At 38.1% G+C, this 19,936-nt stretch overlaps 1 protein-coding gene across 1 annotated transcript in view; it reads left to right on the top strand.

Annotated features, from left to right (window-relative positions):
• LOC139975668 (protein dispatched homolog 3-like) overlaps positions 1 to 19,936 on the top strand; it is a 39,717-nt gene that overhangs the window by 14,791 nt on the left and 4,990 nt on the right. Inside the window, exons 5-14 of the mRNA XM_071983765.1 lie at positions 3,092 to 3,363; positions 3,944 to 4,104; positions 5,362 to 5,489; positions 6,303 to 6,514; positions 7,783 to 7,971; positions 9,469 to 9,834; positions 10,867 to 11,082; positions 17,108 to 17,352; positions 18,587 to 18,719; positions 19,535 to 19,683. Coding sequence (XP_071839866.1) covers positions 3,092 to 3,363; positions 3,944 to 4,104; positions 5,362 to 5,489; positions 6,303 to 6,514; positions 7,783 to 7,971; positions 9,469 to 9,834; positions 10,867 to 11,082; positions 17,108 to 17,352; positions 18,587 to 18,719; positions 19,535 to 19,683 — 2,071 coding nt within the window. The remainder of the gene's footprint in view (positions 1 to 3,091; positions 3,364 to 3,943; positions 4,105 to 5,361; positions 5,490 to 6,302; positions 6,515 to 7,782; positions 7,972 to 9,468; positions 9,835 to 10,866; positions 11,083 to 17,107; positions 17,353 to 18,586; positions 18,720 to 19,534; positions 19,684 to 19,936) is intronic.

Below are 19,936 nucleotides of genomic sequence, written 5' to 3'. Positions count from 1 at the left end.
ATTGGTCATTTGCGGCGATGTTGAAGCAGCCTGGTCTTGCATGATACACAGCGAATTTTAACATGGCATGGTGTGGCTGATCGGACTAACCGCGACGGCTTTAATGTAGTACTACCGTACAGCATACAACAATGAACTTGTTGAGGTCCCAGAGATATGAAATCCTATTCGGAAAAGTGCAATTACTTAGAAAATATATCAAGTGAATGTGAAATTTAAAAAGGTAGGGAACTTGCTGAAATTTTATACAGGATAAAAACGACTCATGTGCTACCGTAACATGGTTTAACACATGTGTAGTACACTGGCAATCACTGCAAAATGGGCCACCAAATAGCGTCAATTGGGTCTTCAATTTTCAAAAAGCTTCAGACACCCCCTACACTGCGTTCCACGGTGGGAAATCCGACTTCGTCGGATTTATGTTCCCGGGAAAAATACTTTTTTTCTGACCGTGCTTGAGTGCCACCTCCCCTGCCCCCCCCCCACTTGAAGTTGCTACTTTTGAACTATGCTATTTTTCTGACTTCACAAACGTGTGCTTTATGTGCAGTTTTGAATATACAGTTCCATCAACCACTCAATGCTATATTTGTTTGATACATGGAACTAGACGTCATTCATTTTACGACTTAATTCTCAAACATTTTTCTTTTCGTTCCGTGATTTATATCATTCCTTCCACCACTTGTGTGTTCTATATTTGGTTGTGTATTCCTAAGGGATAGTTACAGAGTAGGCAAACATTGCCAAATGATATCTCCACTTTTGCAAGACAAATTTAGGTTAACGACAGGCTCAAGATCTCTCCGTTTTCATGATTATCAAAGATACTTGAAAAAGACAAGGGCCAGAATGTGGTCATATATTTTTAACATACTGAGTTGACACTTGGCGTCTTGTTTATGACTCTGTTTGTCACAGCTATATAAGCTTACAAGTTGGAATCTACTGTATATTTCATTAATGGTTTGTTGTTGTATCTTTTCTAAAGTAAAGCTTACTCTTTGCATCTCTTCTTTTCCTTTGAAATGCATTGACTTTTAAAAATTGCCATCATGAAGGTGAACATGAGGGTGCAAACGTGGGTGTGTTCTGAAAATTCATGAATTATAATGAATTATTCATGTCTGCCTAGAGTACAGTATAGATTGTGATTTCTTTTCAATTCATTTCGACCGTTTTCTCTTTTTTTTAATTCTGTTCTGTATTTGTAATGACTACATGTCATGGAAATTTCGGGTATTTCAGTATACAGTTCCAAGGCAGATTTCGAAAGGTGGAAATATCGTAGGAGCACAATTTGATTTGGGGGGGGGGGGCTGTAATGACTTGCCAGAAAAATCTAACCAATATATTGTGCGCGCTTCGCGCGCAATTTATTTATCTTTCAGAATTGGGGGGGGGGCGCAATTTTCTACCCTTGCACCCGGGTCCCAAAACCTCTAGCTACGCCACTGCTAGAGTAGGCCCTTTTTAATAGTTGCTTATCAATATAATAACCATGTAGCCATGCAAGGATCCTCTGCTCTTATAAGTATATTCAATTTTCTCCCTTATTTTAAAGAAAATGAAGACAAAGTTAAAAAGGTTAACATTCGAATAATATTCGAAACAAATTTTGCCTCCAGTTTATTTTTCATTTTTTAGTCTTCATCATCCTACCATTCAGTTTTAGGTGTCTATAAAAGACCTATACTATACAGAATAAACGAAGATGCTGCTTTTGCATTGCCATATGTTTCCATATTCATTGCTATGATTGCTGCTTGTTCAGTGAAAATGTAGCGACTTGAATTCAGGTATCCCTCTTGTAGACCTTTCGAGCAAGAGGTAGAACCCCCCCCCCTCACCCCCACCTCCCTAGAAAGAGAAGAAGAAGAGGAAGTTTCTTCTCATTAATAATCAAGTAGCTCATCATAATATCCTCGCACTCCCGAGATAAGATGCTAAAAGCATCGAAAGCGTGGGTGTATGTGTTTTGCTAATTTATAAATGCGCTCATAAATCATTCATATATCCTTGATTTGCCCAGGTTTCTACGGTTAACTGTTAATACTACCTTCTTGTCATGTATGTAATTAAAGAGTCTTAGTGGTTTTCTCATGTGCTGTACAGAGAATTAATGCAGAACTGAAAAATTCAAAATGAAGTATTATATTGATCTTATTTTCTCCTTTTTCCTCTTCGCAATTCCTCTTCGCAATTCCTCTTCGCAATTCCTCTTCGCAAATGTGTGACTATTTATACAGTAGTCCTACTCTGCACATTGTAACTAAGATGACTACAAGGTTTCTCAATATTATTAATTGTCCTTTGCACCTTTTCCTCCTACCCTCTGCCCCCCCACCCCCCCCCCCCACAAATGATCAAAGATCTTTTGGGCAACTATAGCCTCCATCTGCAAAAGGTTATTGCTAACACTTTAGACACCTTTTTATTATGCCGTTAGTTTAGTAGAAAAAAAGGATCAGGAAGGACACTCAATTCCCCATTAAGGACCCTATAGGAGAGGAAAACAAACTGAAGACACAAACACTCAGACCTGATTACAATGCTTAAAGTGCTTGTCCAAACACTTGCAAACTGTACAACTTTCTCAGGCAAACCGTTCCACTCATTCACAACCCTATTAGAAAAATGGGGTAACTAAATTCAGGCAGAATATTGGCCTTGCTATGCGCCAGCTAGTAGTGCAGCTAGTAATGTTTCTGTAGCTATTCCACTTTTCAAGATATGCATCTTCAAAATATGTAGTACCAGCTGGTCTCTGTCATTTCTCAAACATTAAAATGTCTACAACATTTCAAAATTAATTTTGTGCCTGATTAAGTCATCCTACATACAACTGGTGATACATATACTGTAATAGGCTTAATTTACATAGGCTTAATTTACATGGGCATTGCATGCCACCCGTGTCATAGTTAGATGGTCGCAACTGTGCAGCCTTAGAGTGGTGATAGAGGTGGGAGGGGCAGATGGGGTGGGGGATTGAGGGGCATATTATTATTGTGGAGGTTGACACTATGTTTTCATATGTTTCCATCATCGTCATCATCTTAACACATCTTTTATTGATTCTTAACAGTACCGTCGATGTTCTTTATGGCGGGAATGAAATATTCGATTCGGAAATCTCGGCTACAATCCGCCATGATCTGTTATTGGCCATCCCTACTCTTGCCGCCATAGCAACCTTGCTCTTTGTTCTGACATCGTTCTCAGTGTGGCTGACATTGTGTGGTATCATCAGCATTTTGGCTAGTTTCTCTTGGGCCTACTTCAGTTATCACGTAATTTGTGGAATAGAAGCCCTCGGATTGCTCAATCTGGCCTCTGCATTTGTGGTGATTGGAATTGGTATGTAAATTAAAGCAGCATTTTCCCTTTCTAGGTTTTTGACAATTATTTTTATGTCATATGATACAACAAAGTAGTATTTTATTAGCTAGAATACCCAAGTATCATAACTTGACAGTAAAAGCCAAAGTAGATAAAAATTGAAACTTTTTAAGTTTTCAAATTTGCCTTTTGCATGTGTCTTAATTATAATTAATCAATTTGGAAATGTGACTCAATGTCGAGAACTGAATCAAATTCCTCTGTCATTTTTAGCCATCCATTTGTTTAGCACACAGCTTAGGAGTGTGTGTCTTAGTTTCAACATTTCCCAGGACTGACTTAAAATAAAAAGTAGATGTCAAATGGTGCATAGTGAGATATATAATTAGACTATAACTTAGGTCCACATAAGTACCCTAATTGCAAGGTTGTGCTAATGAATACTTTGTGTTAGATTAACAAAACAGGGAGCATTTCGGGTGTACTGACTGATAGTAGCAATCTAATTCTATCCCGGATTTTTGGGATGTGTTGATTGGATCAAGTTTTCTTTTAATTCCATTTTCTAAATGTGCCGTCGTTCTTACTGTCCTCGCAGGGGTCGACGACGTCTTCGTATTTGTCAACACATTCAGACAAGCTGTACAGTTCACTGATTTGAAGTTGAGGATGGCTCATACCATTAAAGTTGCAGGGGTAGCCACTTTCTTCACCTCCTTCACTACTGCTGGAGCATTTGGAGCTAACATGGCCTCTCAGGTACATGTGAATTAACAGACCTGTATGACAGTGTGTCAGTTAGACACTTGTTGATTAAAACTTTAGCATTACTGGGAAGTAGGTGGGAGCAGTGACGTAGCTAGGGGAGGGGGTCAAGGGAGGGCACGTGCCCAGGGTGCTGGGTTTAGGGGGCGTTGAAATGGGAGAATGAGGTTAATAAAAATAACCACTTTTTAGAGAAACATGACGAAATTGATGTATGTCGTCAGGCATGAATATTTTCCAGTTACTAATAAGAATCTGAACTGAATGAAGTTGTGTTTATTAGCAAATTTATAGATTGTGATTTCTTTTCAGTCCATTTCGACCGTTTTCTCTTTTTTTTTTATTCTGTTCTGTATTCTGTACTGACTACATGTCACAGAAATTTTGGGTATTTCAGTATACAGGTCCAAGGCAGTAGATTTCAAAAGGTGGAAATATCATAGGCGTAGGGGCACAATTTGATTTGGGGGGGGGGGGGAGGCTGTAACGACTTGCCCCAAAAATATAACCAAATATTTCTTGGCACGCAATTTATTTTTCTTTCAGTAGTGGGGGGTGCAATTTTCTACACTGGGTGGGAGTGGTTGGGTGAGGGTGGGAAGAGGGGATTTGTCTTAACCATATCGGTCACATGTCTGAATCAGTGATGACGGTGGGGTCTTTTCCCTGTTAGAACCGACTTTGGAATCTTTCTATGGCAATAAATATTAGCTGCAAACATAATTTTGCTTCAAACAAGTGCATAGCTGAAAAATTTAGCAAACTACATTCACAGGCATTACTTGCATTTTACCAATGTTTTAATTATTACACGCCACTACGTTGGTAGTATCTATTCTGATATCTATCCTCTCCCACAAACCTCTCTTCTGAGACATCCTGGATCTGCTATTTAACCCATATTGCATCAATGATAAAAGTTTTCTATGATATGATGTTACATCGGGATGAACTTCCTTAGCTGTCAGTAGCTTAAAGGGGCCACACAATGAATCCAGCCAAGCAATTATTGTCAGACGCCCTCTATTTTTTCTCCAACTTCTGATTCCGTCTGATTAAGGGTTGTACCATTGTGTCAACTGGTGGTCAACATTTAATCATTTTTTTAACCATTTTGTCTGATGAAAAGACCTCAGTATAACTTGTGTTGGCATTTTTTGGACAAATGTTTGATTGGACCAAGCTGAAGTTGGCTGCAATAATGGTGACCTTTTGATTTTTGATGTTTGTCGTAATCTTTCAAACTTTCAGATACCCGCTGTTTACCAGTTTGGCCTATTTATGACGTTCATCATTAGTTACTGCTGGATATTAGTCCTCCTTATCATGCCTGCTTCCCTCGCTCTTTGGCACAAGTATCTTCATTGCGAGCAAATCTTGTAAGTCGACCATCACTTTTCGTGACATATTAAGATTGTTTAGAAACATTAATGATGGCAGATGTCATTTCATGTAATTTGTTCGTCACCGCCACTAAACTCAGACGATTTCAAGACCCAGCTGACTTATGGTCAAAGTGCATTTCCTGACAGGTTTTATGTCACTACGTTACTAAATTTATAAATGACCACTTACAGTAATTATTTTTCTACCAGTTGTGGAGATTTTGTGAGGGAGTCTATACTTTTGTACTGTTACATCATTCTTGTCTGTTTATTTTTTAAATTTTTTTATAGACTGGTATATAGTTGCTATGAATAATTAAATGTTTGTTGTGGTTTTTACTTGTCTCCCTAATTAATACAGAAAAGATAAGTTTGCTGCATGCATGCTGCTTGCATGCTTACAGTTGAAACGTCCAGCTAATATGCTATATGCGATTTAAGCTTACCAAAATACCCTTGCGCAAGCATACCAAAATATGTTTGTGCAAGCGCTTACCAAATGAGATTGTGTAAGCTAGACAGATTAAGCTTGTGCAAAGCTACCTTATTACAAACTAAAAGCTTAAACGAGCATCTGAAGCGTGCAAGCTTGCCGCTTGCTTTGCGTGCTTGCACAAGCATGCTTCATGAAAGTTCAAGCCAGTTTGCTAGCTTGCCCATGCAAGGAAATTCAAGCTTATGCAAGTTTACTTCGAGCTTGTTTTTCTGTAAGGGCTCTCAATTTTGTTTCTGCTTTATAATGTACCAATGATTTATGATAAAAATGTTTGTGATTCTAGCTTTCATTCCTGTTTGTTAATGTCATAGATTCAGAAAAATAAGCCGGAAGTCATCGGACATTATCCAGACTCCTTCAGATTTTCAGCAGACTGCTGTTGCTGGAGCTATCAATCAAGGTTTTGATGGACCCATGGTCCTCTCTGCAGTGTCATCACCTTCATCCCCTCCGACTGGTGGACCCCTCGACGATGATGTCATTCGATTGCCAGATGTTGTTGATGAGGAGCTTGGCACACGAGGTAAGGCAATTTTGATGTCATATGTTGCCTGAAAATATGCTAATGTGGAGACTCAAAAAAAATGAATTAACAAGCAAAAATTTATCTTTCGTCTCTCTATCGAGGTTTCCAGAATATCACTGGGTATAATAGCCAGGATTAGTGCTTTCAAAGAAATATAAGTATAAGGATAATTATAAGCATAAGAATAAGGCTGTGGAGCAAACAGCAACAATGTTTGTACACATATCGATAGCTAGTACAGAGTGAGACACTAGTTAATTCCTGGTCAAAATAATGATAAAGACAGCGAGGATATTTGAATAGACTCTTCCTGTCGGCAGATTCTATAGCAAGTGGCGTGTGGATTTGTGGTAAAATCAAGAAGTTATGCAAGAGGTCGAATACTACCGTGAGGCGTGATTCGTAGACAAAGGACACCTTTCATTACCAAGACAGTACTTGCATGGTAACAAGCTATGAATTAATGAATATTCCAAAAGGGGTGAAAGTCAAGACTTTCGTAGAACAAAGGAAATAATTTATGTGATCCATCACACTAAAATATCAAGTAATGGTTGCTCATTTTCAATGTCACCAAAAAAAAAAAAAACACATTCTGAAGGTAATATCAAATGGATTCCCTTCACTGAGGACATTTCATTGTTAAATTCAGTCCCCTTAATGTCTGTTAAGAATTTTGATGTCTAAATTGGGGTCACTCCTCAATAAAAATGGTTATGTGATACGATCTGAAGTAACTGCATGCCTGCAGCGGTCGTTCCTAACGATCTACAACTTTCTATGGTCATCCTAGATTTAGGAGTTAATCAGTTTAGAGTGAAAAATATTAAATGACTTGGTAAGAGTAACAGGTAGTAACCCAACCCCCAAAACAGCTACAAATGTTCATTTTTAGGGATGGAAGTTTGGTGTTATCTAAAAACAATCACCATTTTCATATATGACTTGTTTCTGTTTAATATATAGTTCAATTGTTTATATTTTTTGTTGCTCATCTTTGCAATCTTACAACTTTTTTGTTCCTTCTTTTCAGAATCCCTTCCACTTAGGCCTAAATAATTAAACAATTTGCTATTTATACTACTTATACTATAAAAGTATGAAAGTTTGCTTTTTACATAAATTTCTTGTACTATGCTATCATTGGTTGTATACACTGCATTTTGTTTTCAGGAATTCCTTTTAATAGAAAATCAAAGTTTTTTTTCAAAAGATTTACTCCTATTTTATACCTTTCCTGTTTTTCTCATAAATTTGAACATCAGACCTACCAGAGGGACGGGATAATATGGACGACACAGTTCTACGTCAACATTTCGATAACACAACTGTCGATGACGTTAAGAAGATCCCAGATGAGAAACAAGAGACTGCCAGCCTGACAAGATTTATAGGAGCCTTCCTGAGGAAGTTTGTTGCTGAACCTGTCATTAAGTGGCGTTGGGTTATCATAGGTAAGAACATCATTTAAATGCATTTTAAATAAAAAGTTTCCAAAATCAGTCCATGTGGGATGATCATATTACTCAAGCTGTTGGAGGGAGTGGTAATCCACATCGGTGCATGTGGGATTATAGTCATATTACTCACACTATCCGAGGGAGTGCTTATCCACATGATCGGTCGGTGTGGGATTATAGTCATATGACTCATACTTTTGGAGGAAGTGGTAATCCACATTATCGGTCCGTGTGGGACTATCATATTACTCACACTATTGGAGGGACGGGTAATCCACATTATCGGTCCGTGTGGGATTATCATATTACTCACACTATTGGAGGGACGGGTAATCCACATTATCAGTCCGTGTGGGATTATTCATATTACTCAAGCCATTGGAGGGAGTCAGGTAATCCACATTATCGGTCTATGTGGGATTACCATGTTACTCACACTATCAAAAACTGCTTTGTCTTGCCAGCCTTTGACACTAGCCGAATATCGTCAATTGATAGTTTAATTCTTCCTTCAAAACTTTCCAATTTTGAGTGCCCAGAGTGATATTATGTAAATTATCGGCTGATAATTACCCTAGATACATCATCATGCCGTGATAGACAGGAGTATACATTTACGTTAGAATATAAATACATCACTGCACAGAGTTTGGTCTGGTACAATGCTTTACAATATTATAAAACTTTTCACTCTCCAGTAAAGAGCAATTTGCCATACATTTTCTGCTAACTACAATGATCACATTAGCAAGCTATTCGCTTCAGTCAATATTCTCAATTTTCCTGACTTAATCAATGTTAAGTATAGCCACTTTTGCTTATCATAATACTTAATCCACCCGTCTTCAAAGATATTTTTTTACTCACAACAAAGAATTACACATACACAATATGAGACAGGCCAACAACATGCACAAGCCACATCCTAGGACTAACATTACAAAACATAGTTTACGTTATCTTGCTATTACGTGTTGGAATTCTTTGCCTAATACTCTGAGAAATTTTGTTTCACCAGTCACACTCGTTTAAAAAGAATCTCAGCTCATTCTATTCAAGTAACTATTAAGACTGTTCCTTTCATTGTTCTTGGATCTTAGATATGTTCCTCTTTTCAGTTGATTTTCTTTTTTCTCAATATGTTACGATCATACTTTCTTTCTTCCTTCCCCGGGAGTATATGGGGAAGGTTTTTGTTTTGTCTTTTGACATATTTTCCTTTGATAGAGAGTGGCACTACTCGTTAAGTCTTGCAAGGTTTTATCCTTGTTGTATTTACATTTATGTAGTAACTATTTACTGTTAAACCTGTATATTGAGGAGAAATAACAAATAAATGCAATAAAATGAAAAATATGCTTTCGGTGAAATGTTGCTTTGCATTTTTTGATCAGCTATGATTAATATGAAACATCTCTGACTTATTCCTTTAATTTGGCAGATTCAATCCTTCATCATTAATTAGTTATTGTTTTGCCTGCATTTTTCCAGCTTGTTATGTCATCATAGTTGTCATCACGGCAGGCCTTGTCTCTCGAATCCAGCCTGCAACTCGTCCGCCAGCTCTGTTCCAAGAAGATACTAACCTTCAAAGGCTGTTAGATCTAGCCTACAACTTTAGTGCTGCAGATATTTCCTGCAAATCCTGTTCTGGATATTACCAACCACCCCAGGTAGTAACAAACCCTGTAGTGCAGGCAACAGTCCCTCCCTTGCCTGCACCCAAGCACAAACCTATGACACCTAAACACCAAGCAACTACGAAGTCCATTCTTCATATACCTGAAACATCTGTGACCACAAGGCGTCCACCGACCGGTAACGGACATCAGAAAGTACCAACGATTTCGACTGAAAGTAAGATATACATAAAAAGTAAAATGCAAATCAGTGAGTTTTATATAGAATGTGATCTTGCTTGCTTTGACTGCAGTGCAGAATAGACAGTGTGATTGTGGTGTGATTGAATATGTTCCTCATGAAATATTAATCCCCTAGCTTGCAGGTTAGTGGTTTTGTGTGTGGTTTGGGTGCAGCAGCTATATATATACATGGTACAGAAACAAATACCTCCCTCCCTCCCTCACCCAAAACCACATAAATGAATCTATGTACCTACTCCTTAAAGGCATTTAAGACTCGCCCCAAACCACGTGCCGCCCTCTGAAAAAAGTTAACTTTCCGTTGCTTGCAAGTGAAGTTTTTTTTGTCACTATAAAATGCAGACAGTAATGAAACGTGATACCTTGTTATCTTTTATCTGCACCTGAGATGTTCATCGGCTGCTATGTACACTGTGTAATGGGTATTGACCGTTGCTGCATGAATTGACTGTGCACTAGTGTGTATTTTCTGGGTTTGATGGTGGTGTCGAACACTTCTGTTACACCCCATTCAAAACTTGGTCAGATTACCGGCATCAGACCTTTCTTTGTAACAAATTTGTCAGTTCAGTCCAGTTTGAAGCAGTTTGCTATGCATTGCGTATTTGGTTGAATACCTATAATATGTTGAAGCAGAACCGATCCATTACTGAGAGCTCCAAAATATTGTGTGCCATAATTGGGAAAGACTTAAAGCCTCTACCCATTGTATCCTCACTCGGACATGTTGGCATTTCAGCCAGTCACATGTGCATTGTTCGCCAATAAATATCACAACTTGTTTACTGCATGTGTTTTCAAATCCTAGCTATAGCTAAAGTTGTATATAAAAGTATGTATTTCAGACAAAATTCCATATTTAAATAGGTGTCAGTCCAAGGAAGGTTAAAAAAACAAGGCACATTGTTTGTGATGACAGAATCATGCAAACTACAAATTTATAATAAAAAAGTGTCCTCAGTTGTTTTTACTTAAAAATGGACGTTTTCATTTTTGCTTCAAACAGAGCCTTCATGTGCCACTACGTATTGCAGGTACAATGCCGTCTGCAGGGAGGAGCCAGAGGTTGGTCCCATCTGTTCCTGTGATTTCTCATGTTCGGAACGGTTGGATCCAGTCTGTGATAACCTTGGGGTCACCCATGTCAACGAGTGCTCCCTGAAACACGAAAGCTGCCTCAGCGAGGTTAATCTTAGGGTTGTATACAGAAGAGCATGTGACAGTCAGTATATGTTTCTTTACCAAACTTGTAAAACATATTGTATGAAAGGTTAAAGTCCATTACTAATAGATGTCCTACAGCTTTCAGGATGGGGGAGGGAGGGGTGGGGGTGGGAGGGAGGGATGAGGGGGGTGGGAGGTCCCATTCTGGCACCAAATGATAGTTGCATACATATGATCATAATTAAAAAGTTAAGAAAATATATATATATTTTTTTTGACCTTGCTTTGCATTAGGGAAACAGTCCCCTTACAGCGAAGTTGCATTTCCAACCCGACCTCAAGCGGGGGAGCTCGGGTTGGGCTTATCTCGAGCTTCAGCTCTGCTTACACCACTTATCTTAACCCTATCACACGGACCAACGAACATGCGGTTTGCTCGCGGCATTAGCTAGTGTGTCAGCTATATGCAAGTGATCAACAGATCAACGTTGTTCACAGGCATGCACAGCTATATCTACAGGCGTACATACAGTACTCGCGACATATGATCGTATGAAGTGTATTCCGTGTCTTAGTTCCCTTTAGCTGCCGGTTCGGATTTTCGTGATTTTTATTCACCGGTTCCTGATTTTTCCACGTCTGGCTTGCCTTTAATACATAACACCAGACGACCGCTAATTTTCATAACCGACGCTTGGAAATTTCCCAAACGTTACTACATCCAAACCTGAGATTTTCATGTGCCCCGAATCCATAGCTGTCGCATTAGGCCTAACGCTATGTTGTAACATTGAGAAACCGGCCTCTGAATACGGTCTATATTTTTGTTCAAATTAATGCTGCACAAGTAAATGCAATTTTTTATTATTAGAAACATCATTGGAGTTGTTTTTAGTTCTTATCATTCCTTTATATCAATCTGGAAACGTTAAAGAGTAATCCTACACTAGTTACGTTGTCACTATTTACTTAGTTTGATTGGCTTAAGCATAAATTTCTAATTGAGCTTGAATGGAGTTAATAATAGTGACGAACAAGGATGTTAAACACTAAAGTTCGGCATATTTTTTATTTGTTCATAAACGGAATTATATTGAACATAAGTACAAAATAACGTCGGAGTGTAAGAATTAGGTATTAAAATTAACATTTTGGTAAAGATTGAAGATGGATGATTTGTTTGAGATACTTTTTGAGATGGAAAGTTTGGGTAACTATTCTTGGCGCTTTTCGGGCCATTAACACATCTAGTAGGTTAGGCCATTCGCTATTCATAAACACATGGTTACTTGGTACGGACAATCGTCATCTTTTTTATCTTTGGAATTTTTTTTTTGAAAATCCTTCTTCTTTTTCTTTTTCCGCGAAACTCCTGAGGTGGTTTAGTAGGGGCCTATACATACACAAGGATACCTACAAGCCTTTGTTACATGCATGAGAAGAGTTGCATTAAGTGCAATGTACCAATTTTGAGGGAAGATAGGCTATTTCATTACTAGGGTTGTGCGGGATCCCGGTAGTCAAGTGAATACCGGCATCCCGGTCCCGGCTTTGACTAACCCCGATCACAGTGCAATGTGTAACTACTACCGGTATTGGGAAAACAACTGGTTATTACATTCGTTTCGGTATCATTCCCGGGAATCCAGGACATAATAAAAATATCTACGTGTTACTATTTAAATTAAAGAAAAGAAAACACGTTTATTTCTGGTTCCTGTGTTCTTAGTTTGAATAATATCTTATCAGTTTACGCACTGGCCTAGACATATTAACGAATCAACTTTTCACGTAGTAATTTGGACCTATAGCCTACACCAAATATCGAACGTTAGTGAACTCAGCATGTTACGAGACCTCAAAGTTATTCAGAAATTTTCGTTATTTATTCTTCCTTCAAACGATGATTGTGAAGGTTCCCATGTACAAAATCTCACCCTTATGCATTTCACCACATTTTGTGATAATAATTTTAACGATTTAATAATTTTTTATCCAAAACCGAAGGGAGCATATCAAATTAAATCCATCTTCGCACGGGACTGTATATTATTATAGCCTAGGGTACGGTACTGTTACACACTGCTGTTCGGTACTTGAGAGTTGATGCTGTAATGAAATGGATTCGTTTATTAGTGCGGGGGGGGGGAGGGGGTTCCACGATGTCATTTCTAGTTATCTTTCGCTACTTTTTTATTTTTAAGAACTTTTGTACGAAGATTGATATTGTACGTATTGAAAGTATATTTTCTGGAGTAAACAACAGCCGATTAACGATATAAATAAATCTGTACTATTCTTATATATGTAGTTTATAATCCCGTATTTATGTAGCCCCTAAGTTACATTATTGTTGTCTGAAGTTCCAAACAGGTGGGGACTTTGTTGATAGTTAAAAAATTTTCATTGTGAACTTTTAAACTTAAAGTATTAGTAGTAAGTCGAGTCCTGTCTTTCCGACATGCTTAGTGATTCCCGTTAAATTAAATTGAATTTAGGTAAAAATTCATGCAAACTAGGTAGGCATCGGCCGATCCTAATGCTAAGCCTACATCGAAAGTTACGCCGTATACACCTCGCAAGAAAACCACGATAACCTTGAATGAAAAAACAATATTTTGCACTTGAAGATTTGTCTTAACCCAAAATGCAATGATAAGGTCTAGACTCAGTACTTCTTGATACATTGAGTTTCCAATTACTAGTCAAAAACATTTTCTGGAGAAAAAAAACGTATTGATGATTAGATAAGTGCTTCCTCACAATCAACGAGCCGCCCCGAAATTCGCTCCCCTTACGTAAAACTTCTATATATATTACACGTGGAAAAACACGAGTTTTTACACACATAATTCCCATTGACATTGGTCACGGAACATAAGTAGGTCATCGACATTCGAACTTGGCAACTTGCCCAAGTTCATCGCACCATGGGAACGACCCAACAGATTGAACATTATGTTACATTTTCCCGCCATCTGGACGCCGATTGTAAATTTTGGTGTAATATGCAAATTATGAATGGTACTGCCCTTGGTTAAAACTTAAAACTATTGCGACACATACAAATTTTGGGAAACTGTTGTATAGAAGAAACTTTTGTATCAAATGTAAAGTACTGTATGGTAGGCCCACTATAATTTATAAAAGACGGTTTTCCTCAGGTGATAAGGAAAAGGGATGTTTCGGTGAACTCGATCTCTTTGTATAGTACTTGGATACTTAAAATGACCATGCTGTACATGCAGCTTCTATTTCTCTTTAAGTAAGCTCTACTTAGCATTGTTATATGTTGTGGATCTTTATTGGAATAAATACGAAATGTATTTTTTGACGCCAGTATTTAACGGTAGGCCTAAGCATTTCTTAAATTGTTGACTGAGCTTCAAAATCCATTTTCAAAAAGTCTGTTTTCATGAAGGTTTTGTAAAATCGACATATTACTAGGGTAGGAAAATATTAACGAAAGTTGTTCTATTATACAAATAAAATACATGTTTCTCGTACTGAGATCTGAAGGGAAAAAACGGGCGGCTATCGTTCTTTTTTTATGCGCTTATACTAGTTTGGAATATGTGGCAACCTTCACGTGATTTCAGAAATGGCTCTTGTTCTTGGAAAAATGACTCCCAGTCATTATTCATTTTCTTATATTAATGTTCTTATTATTATTGTATATTATTATATTTTTCATTTCACTATTGGTTATGATACTTCAGGTCCTCGGGAGAAGTTAGCTTTACGCTAACCGAGTTAAATATACAGAGATTTGATCACGGGTGCCAATTTGTATCTACGGATCCCCTTATAACATTCAATGCTAACAGCATCCTCCTATTCTTATGAGGCGAATAGCACATAATATCAATAGGATGGTCGGAGGGAGGTACCTTAGATTATGAAATTGTGTTGCGGGCGCTGAGCGAGTGTATGGAAGGCCCGAATGCCCGACATTTTTCATTTATTCGCATTTTTATCCAGGGTTGCTTATTCAGCAAAAGCTGATTTCCAATAAGGCCCTGCATTTTACATTCAACGTTATACATAAAAAGTAAAACATAGCAATACAAAAACAATTAAATGTACAGATACAAAACAATTAACGCTGTAAAGTGGAGACAACTACAAAAAAAATGTAAATAAAAGAATTATCAAAAATTGGGCTTGCAAATAATAACTGGAAAGTTTTGGAAACCAACACTATGCTAGTTATTTCAACATGCGCGTTGAAACTTTCGATACCCAAGAGCTGATATAATGTAATAGCTGAACAAAGCCCAGGAAGCAATATAAAAAAAAATATTGTAAAAAACAGCAAATAAGATTCATAATGCAAAAGTTATCATTGTAATCACTCTTTGGTGAAAGGATTAGTGTGCCTACGACATGAAATTGAAACACAGTAGAAGACTTTCAGTTTATCTCAAATAGTTTTCCATCCAGTTCACATGCATCATGGACTCGCAATAACATAAAGAATATAATTTTGCCCTTCAGCTATGTATTTGCCAGGCATAAAGCTGACACATCAACCTTTTGTTTAACTGCCTTTATATGAGCAGATACAAGAAAACGGACTGAGAAAGATTGTATTTTAACAGAGTCGGTGTTGTTTCACAAGGGCGTAGGAACCGGGGGGCTGGGGGTGCCAGCCCCCCCGCACCCCCCTGTGAAAGATATGGAGGGGCGGAAGTATCATTCCGCCCCCCTCCCCCCGCTTCGCTTTTCTGTCATCCTAAATCTGTGTTATTATTTATATATTACATAGAAACATAGTTACAAGATAGTTGAGGTCTTGACATGTACAGAGATGAGTTTTAAATGCAAGTCTTCCACTCAACACAGTACACGTTAAGAAGTCAATATCATTTCAGCTATACACTCTATACTGTCTTGATTGCTCATTGAAGTGCATATAATCCCTTATGTCCTGTGAAACTGGTTTAATTAAATTAGTTCGCATAAGCGATCTTGTGGTCATTCTTGTCTTGCTCATCTTACAAAACCTGCTCAACCATGTGTGGTATAGCCAGATAAGCAGCCACTTTGCAACAATTCAAGTGGAAAATTTTGCACCTTCGGTGTAAGGGGACTGTTTCCCTAATGGTGTGTGTTCATTCCTTTCGTTTTATTGATGTTTCCTAGCACACTAGCTGCTATTTTGACTGCCACTTATGGCTGTTGGGAGGGGAGAGGGAGGTTTAAATGATATTTAATACACTACACATTTTGTTGTCATGTCCCTGAATACTCTAGTACTTAATTGAGGATGCAAAAATCTGTTCAGTATTGCCACCAAATATGCTGGAAAGTCATTTAATTGTCACCGATGCTCAAACTGTGACAAGCAATGAACTACAAATCCTCCAAAGCAAAGAATCACTGAAAAAAGGTAATTTGTCTATTTGAAACTTATCTGCAACTTCAACACTCTTGAATGTTATATTCCTACAGCCATGCAGAGCTGGATTTCCTATTTAACCAAATCCAGTCTTGTTTTTATCTAAAGATATATTTAGTGAAATGTATCTAATAAGCTATGCCCCTCCCCCCAGGCCTTGTTTTTGTAGTTGAACATCAGGGCCCCTTCAATTGGGCACCCTGGATCCAGACCCATATGGCCCAATGGTAAATGCAGCCCTGCCTCAGGTTCTGGCTATTCTCAAGTACAAGAAACATATACATGCATCCTACACATAGAACATTCTGTGCAGTTATGCAGTCATTGTAGCAAAGACTGACTCGATCTGAAAACTGACATTTTTTTTGTAACACTTATAATAAAAAAAAATTCTCGCGGTATTTTCAGACTTTGTATTTGAGAAATGAATTTACACCTGAAGTCACTTATTTGGACTATATTGATAAGTATTTGGGGTATTCGAAAATTGGTGCACTGTGTTGGACTATTTTCTTCTATCTAAGCTGCATGACCTCCAGCTATAAGGCAACCCAGGATGTACGTTCCACGCATATAGCTACCAGTTAGTGGGTTGACTGCCAATGTGGCATGCTTTATACATTTTGGAAATAATCTGATTTTGAAAGCCAAATTATTCCTCATTTTTTTTTTTTTTGACCAGAGCCAAGAGAACCTTCTTTGCCAAAGTCGACAAAGATGCCACTGGGTACTCTCTCCCCGCCGAGAAGCAGCCAACTCGACAAGAATTCACCTCAAGAGGGTTATGACCCCTGTGAGAAGCACAGCTGCCGGCCTCCAGCTGCGAAGCCAATCTTACGGAACACAGCGACGGTCTACGTCGTGTTCGGCCTCAGTCGGCTGGACAGAGGGACCGTGTCCCATCATACAATTCTAAGTGATTCTAAGGTATGTATAGTTTATTCACAAGGTTTAGTCAAGGCCATATAGGTGGCATATATCAATGAATAAAGCTTTTCGTTATCCTTCATTATTTTTACACCCCAACGATTTGAAATGCGTTTGGGTATGACTCGAACGTTACCTATGAATTTTGTTGTATTAAAATACATTGATAAATTGATATTCCCATGTGTTTCGTCGTGAAAGAATATTAAAAAAAGGTGTAAAAGTAAGTTGGCCTGACGTTTCGATCCTAGCAGCATGTTCTTCAGAGGCTTTTTTTTTTTCTTTTTTTTTTAGCCTCTGAAGAAGATCCTGCTAGGATCGAAACGTCAGGCCAACTTACTTTTACACATTCTATCACACAAGCTCTCTAGTGGATTAGCAGTTTGCTAACAGTTTTATATTATTTTGAAAGAGTAAAAAATTAAAATATTGGATTTGCATGCCGAGTGTGAGGAGAAACAAAAACTAATTTCAGTATGCATGTCTGCAATGACTTCACACTTGTCTAGCTTCACAGTTAATAATTGGCAAAAAGCATTACTTACCTCTGTTATGTGTGAATGATAACTTTCTCCTTTAAATATTCTTCTATGACTCTTGATCAATGGGGGTGCTCTCCAATGTTGCCCAACATAAATAGAGGGCGCTGTCATTATTGGTCCCACGTGTTTTCACAAATGTTGATTAGCTGGCGCTTTCTGACTGGGATCCATATATGCACCACACGATAGGATCACCACCAGTAGGCCTATTATTTGTTATTAATTTCGTTCTTAATTATTTTAAGGAGAGATCTTTTGAAAGATATTTTTGAAGTTTCAATTAAAGTTAAACAATGTGTTTTAAGATCTGCCATGACTCGTGTTTTCTAATGCATTATTTTGTTCGGCCAAACTGCATGATTGGTACTTCGAAACTAGTTATGCACCTAGCACGTCTGTATGCTAGTTCCTCTGGTATGTCGTATGCTTTTGAGCCCTTACATGTAATCCTGTTTCTTTGTGTCAGAGATCTGTCCAAAATCATCGTAGATCAGGACCGATAGAATGGCACCCTCTGCAAAAAAAAGGACAAAAAAAGACAAAAATAAAAGTAAAAATAAAAAACACTGGAGAACCATATTGACAGGTCAAATATTAAACCACACCCAGTCAGTGACATGCATGAATTACAGGTAAATATTCATCTCTTAGCTTTCGGTGTGAATAACAAATTAACGTTTATCTCCTCATAGGGAACGGTTTATTATAACAAAGACTTCGATGTGATGAGAACAGACACACTGAGGGCGCTGTGTAAAATTTGCCACCATCTAGCCAATCGGGTGGATTTGGTGAAGCCAGGTGGTGCAGAATGCTTTCCAAGATGTAAATCTATTAATTTTCTTCTTTTTGTTAATTTTTGATATACTCAGGTACCTATTATTGAGCTTGAGATGAGGGGGGGGTGGAAGAGGGGAGGGGTGAATAGGGAGGGGGTGGAGGGAGGAAGGGATGGAGAGAGGAGGGGTGGGAGGGGGATGGGATGGGGTGACAAAAGTCATATCAGTTTTTTTGTTCAAAAGTGTAGAAACTATACCAGCAAAAAAATGTTGCTCTGAATATTGTTGCGGGTGTGGGTGGGGGTGGGGGGGGTGGTGCCATACCACATTATGTGGTGGTTCCAGATACTTGAATGATTCGTACTGATGATTCTTTGTACTCATCCAGTTGTAGATAAATGTGTTCCATTAAGGAAGGAGAACTGAGGGACTGGATAAATATAATTGCACTACAGTATATATATACTTTGTTTACAAACATTTCCCTCAGAATGTTTATGGTACTAATGTCGGTCACAAAATGCAACTGCAACAACAAGGTGGCCCAAAACAGGCAGTAAAATTCAAAGGAAGGGGGATAATGCAAAAGGGATGAAATTTTGCATACCAATTTTTACATCAAATTGACCAAATAAGGCAGGAAAAGAATAATTTTCTTGATAGAAAAATGAAGAGCTTCCAGGAATCTGTTTGTCACCTGCATTAATACTAACCTAGACTCCTAAAGATAACAACTTTGGGGACAATGTTGGCACTGATTTTTTTCCCCTCCCACACCGCTCTCCGTACATATCCTGTGTTGAGTCTATATGTTGACCTAATATATGTTTCTTTTTTTCCACTTTTGTTTTAAATCTGCAGCTCTGGAACCGTATCTAGAACTATTGGCAGAGACAGTTCCTGAATGTCAGAACCTCCCAAAACCCAACTATGTCAAGGATCAGAAGGCTCTAAGTCACGCCAGATTACACGATAATAGAGTCCTTTGGTTTACAATGGCATTTGAATCGGTAATTATACTGTTTCTTTTAAGAATGAAAACACAAATTTTCGGCTGGATATGTTGGTGAGGGTTTTATTAAAGAATTGGCACTAATTTTCGTCTTGATATGTTGTTGAGGGTTTTATTAAAGAATTGGCACTAATCTCGTTTTGATATGTTGTTGAGGGTTTTATTAAAGAATTGGCACTAATCTCGTCTTGGTATTTTGTGGAGGGTTTTATTAAAGAATTGGCACTAATCTCGTCTTGGTATGTTGTGGA

This window comes from Apostichopus japonicus, chromosome 11 (genome assembly GCF_037975245.1).
Source record: "Apostichopus japonicus isolate 1M-3 chromosome 11, ASM3797524v1, whole genome shotgun sequence".
NCBI lineage: Eukaryota > Metazoa > Echinodermata > Holothuroidea > Aspidochirotida > Stichopodidae > Apostichopus > Apostichopus japonicus.
This window is presented reverse-complemented; position numbering and strand designations above follow the sequence as displayed.